Raw genomic sequence first — 2500 nt, 5'->3', positions numbered from 1 at the left:
TATTCATGACAATTAATATTTGTTAGTATTGTCAAAAGTGTTTGGGCTGAAGAACGAGTGAAATAACATGCATTAATGAGAGCTTTAGTAAAGAACTGATGTGCATTTGCTATCACTTGTTGAGTTCCTTTGTATCCAAGGTATATGCATATATGTGTACATGTACATATTTGAGAAAGAAGGGAAGAAAGATGGGAAAGAGGAAGACAAAAAAAGAGGGAGAGGAACAAGAATAAAGAAAAATAGTAAAAAAAGGGGAGAGAAAGTAGGAGATGAGTGGAGGAATAGGGAGGAAAGGAGGAGAGAAAAGTGGAGTAAAATAAGAAAAGTGAAGAGAAGAGAAGAAAAGTGAAGAGAGGAGAAGAGAAGAAGAGGGAGGGGAAGAGAAGAGTAGAGAAAGGCAGAGAGGAGAGTAGAATAAAGAAAGAGTGTGTATAGTCAGTGTGTTTGTGTACACATGCATGTGTGCATATGTACAAGTGCATATATGTGTGCGTGTCCCGGTACCCTGCCATATAAATATACACTGGAAATACAGCTCACGAATATATACCTCATCCTTTTTTGTAAAGACCATCATGTATTGAAATATCTCCTATCAAACACCTATATCAAAACACCTATATCCTCTTGTTACTTGAAACACAAAACATAAAAGATAAGACTAATACAACAGTGATTTTAAGTCGTACATTTCAAGAGCTTAAGAGATACACTGTAAAGGCTTCACCTTATCTTACACCATTTTGAGTGGGGGAGGGGAACCCAATGGGCCACAGACAACAGGGGAGGGAGTGTTGGGAGCATATAAGGGGGAAAGGGAGTGGGAGCACAGCCAGCAAAAGAGGGAGCCATTTGAAAGCTATTATCTGAGATGAGGGGAAATAAAGTCAGCCAATCTCACTGTCTCATGGTGAATACTGATCGTGTCAAGCCAAAAGTGAAATACTAGAAAATTTATAGCTAAATGTAATATATTTATAGATATAGATATGCAAGACATGATGATTAAGTCAAAAACTTTTTTTTTTATGGATTTTCTGGGTCATACTACCATTTCTGCTATGACTCAACTAACTCGTTTTTCTAATCTAATCTAGCAATTGGAGCTAGCTAGCGGATTACTAAGACTTATAATTTGCTTTCTATATTTCTCATAAATGGGTATTCTCTTCAGCTAAAATGAATAGCCAATTTACGTACATTATGATGTATTTACATAATGCCATCCTATCAAAGGTTCTAATGGCTTATATTGGGCATTTTATCTCTGATTTTCTCAACTTGCAATGACTGTTAGTTGTTATCAAAGTGTTTATCTTTCTTTTTTTCAGGGGAGAGTGACTTAGATTTAACATTTGCTAGTTTGGCATCAGTATGAGATATGTATATTGGATTCACACAATAGACATACACTCATTTGCTATACACCCTTTTTATAAACAGAAACCCCAGTTGCTGTATCTATACACATCTTGTTAACAACCACAGACTTTATTACAATGAGACATTATACTGTAAGAATGTAAACTGCATTCTGGACAATACATTCTTGACATAAAAATAAAAAACTCAAGATAAATAACATAAATGCTTGAGACATAAAAAGAAATATATATATAAACATTTGTCAATAAAAATCTATCATAAATATAAGTATGTATAGCCTTAAAACTCGCCAAAAAGCTGGATGCAGTCAAGATTTGCAACACTGAGCCAAATATAAGCCAACATATCTTTCCATTGTCACTGTATCCTTATGTGCATAAAAGTAATTTATAATCCTCAGTATTCAAAGCACCAAAATTACATTAAACTTGAAACTTAAAAGAAAGAAAAAGAGAAAAGGAAAAGTCCTTACCATGCTCTCCCAACGTCTCCTCTTCCTCCTCAATGATATCTTCAAGATCTATGTAGCTCGTGTAAGCATTGTGTCTTGTCTGGTTGGCGGCCAACTCTACAAAAGGCAGAAGAAACATTAAAGAAGGTACATCTCTATGCATGTCTCTTTGTACAGCCGGAATCACTTCACACAGAGCTTCATCCTGCATTCACGCTCTTGTCACGTCGCCAATAAGGAATTTTAAGCCAGCCGGGGCACTCATACTCATGATATCCATATGATCTTTACACACTGATTACGAAATGATGTCTTTAGCTAGAAAGGCAGAACTCATTTTTTTTTTCTTTCTTTCTTTCTATTTTTTTTATGATAGGGTCTTGTGATAAGAAATAGGCAATAAATTATATTCTGCAGTAAATATATTTTCAGAAAGTGGAGTGAAAGGAAAAGCTAATTAATTTTCATTCTCTCTCTCTCAATCAAAAGTAGTTGAAGTATTTGAAAATAAACTACTAAAAACAATATCAAGAATATCAAGGCCTATCTCTATTAAAATAACTGATAATGAGAATGACAACAGAATACATCATTTTCATTCTTCATTTACACTTGTATATCATTTGCTTCACATCCTACTTATATAGCAGGTTACATGTA

General features: G+C 34.5%; 1 protein-coding gene across 1 annotated transcript in view; it reads right to left on the bottom strand.

Annotated features, from left to right (window-relative positions):
* Positions 1 to 2500, bottom strand: part of LOC119591500 — a gene marked incomplete in the record, with an annotated part of 390964 nt that overhangs the window by 74611 nt on the left and 313853 nt on the right. The window contains 1 exon segment of the mRNA XM_037940253.1: positions 1862 to 1957. Coding sequence (XP_037796181.1) covers positions 1862 to 1957 — 96 coding nt within the window.

The sequence above is a fragment of the Penaeus monodon genome, chromosome 3, assembly GCF_015228065.2.
Source record: "Penaeus monodon isolate SGIC_2016 chromosome 3, NSTDA_Pmon_1, whole genome shotgun sequence".
NCBI classification, from domain to species: Eukaryota; Metazoa; Arthropoda; class Malacostraca; order Decapoda; family Penaeidae; genus Penaeus; species Penaeus monodon.
The sequence above is the reverse complement of the archived record's forward strand: the minus strand, read 5'-3'. Positions and strand labels throughout refer to the sequence as shown.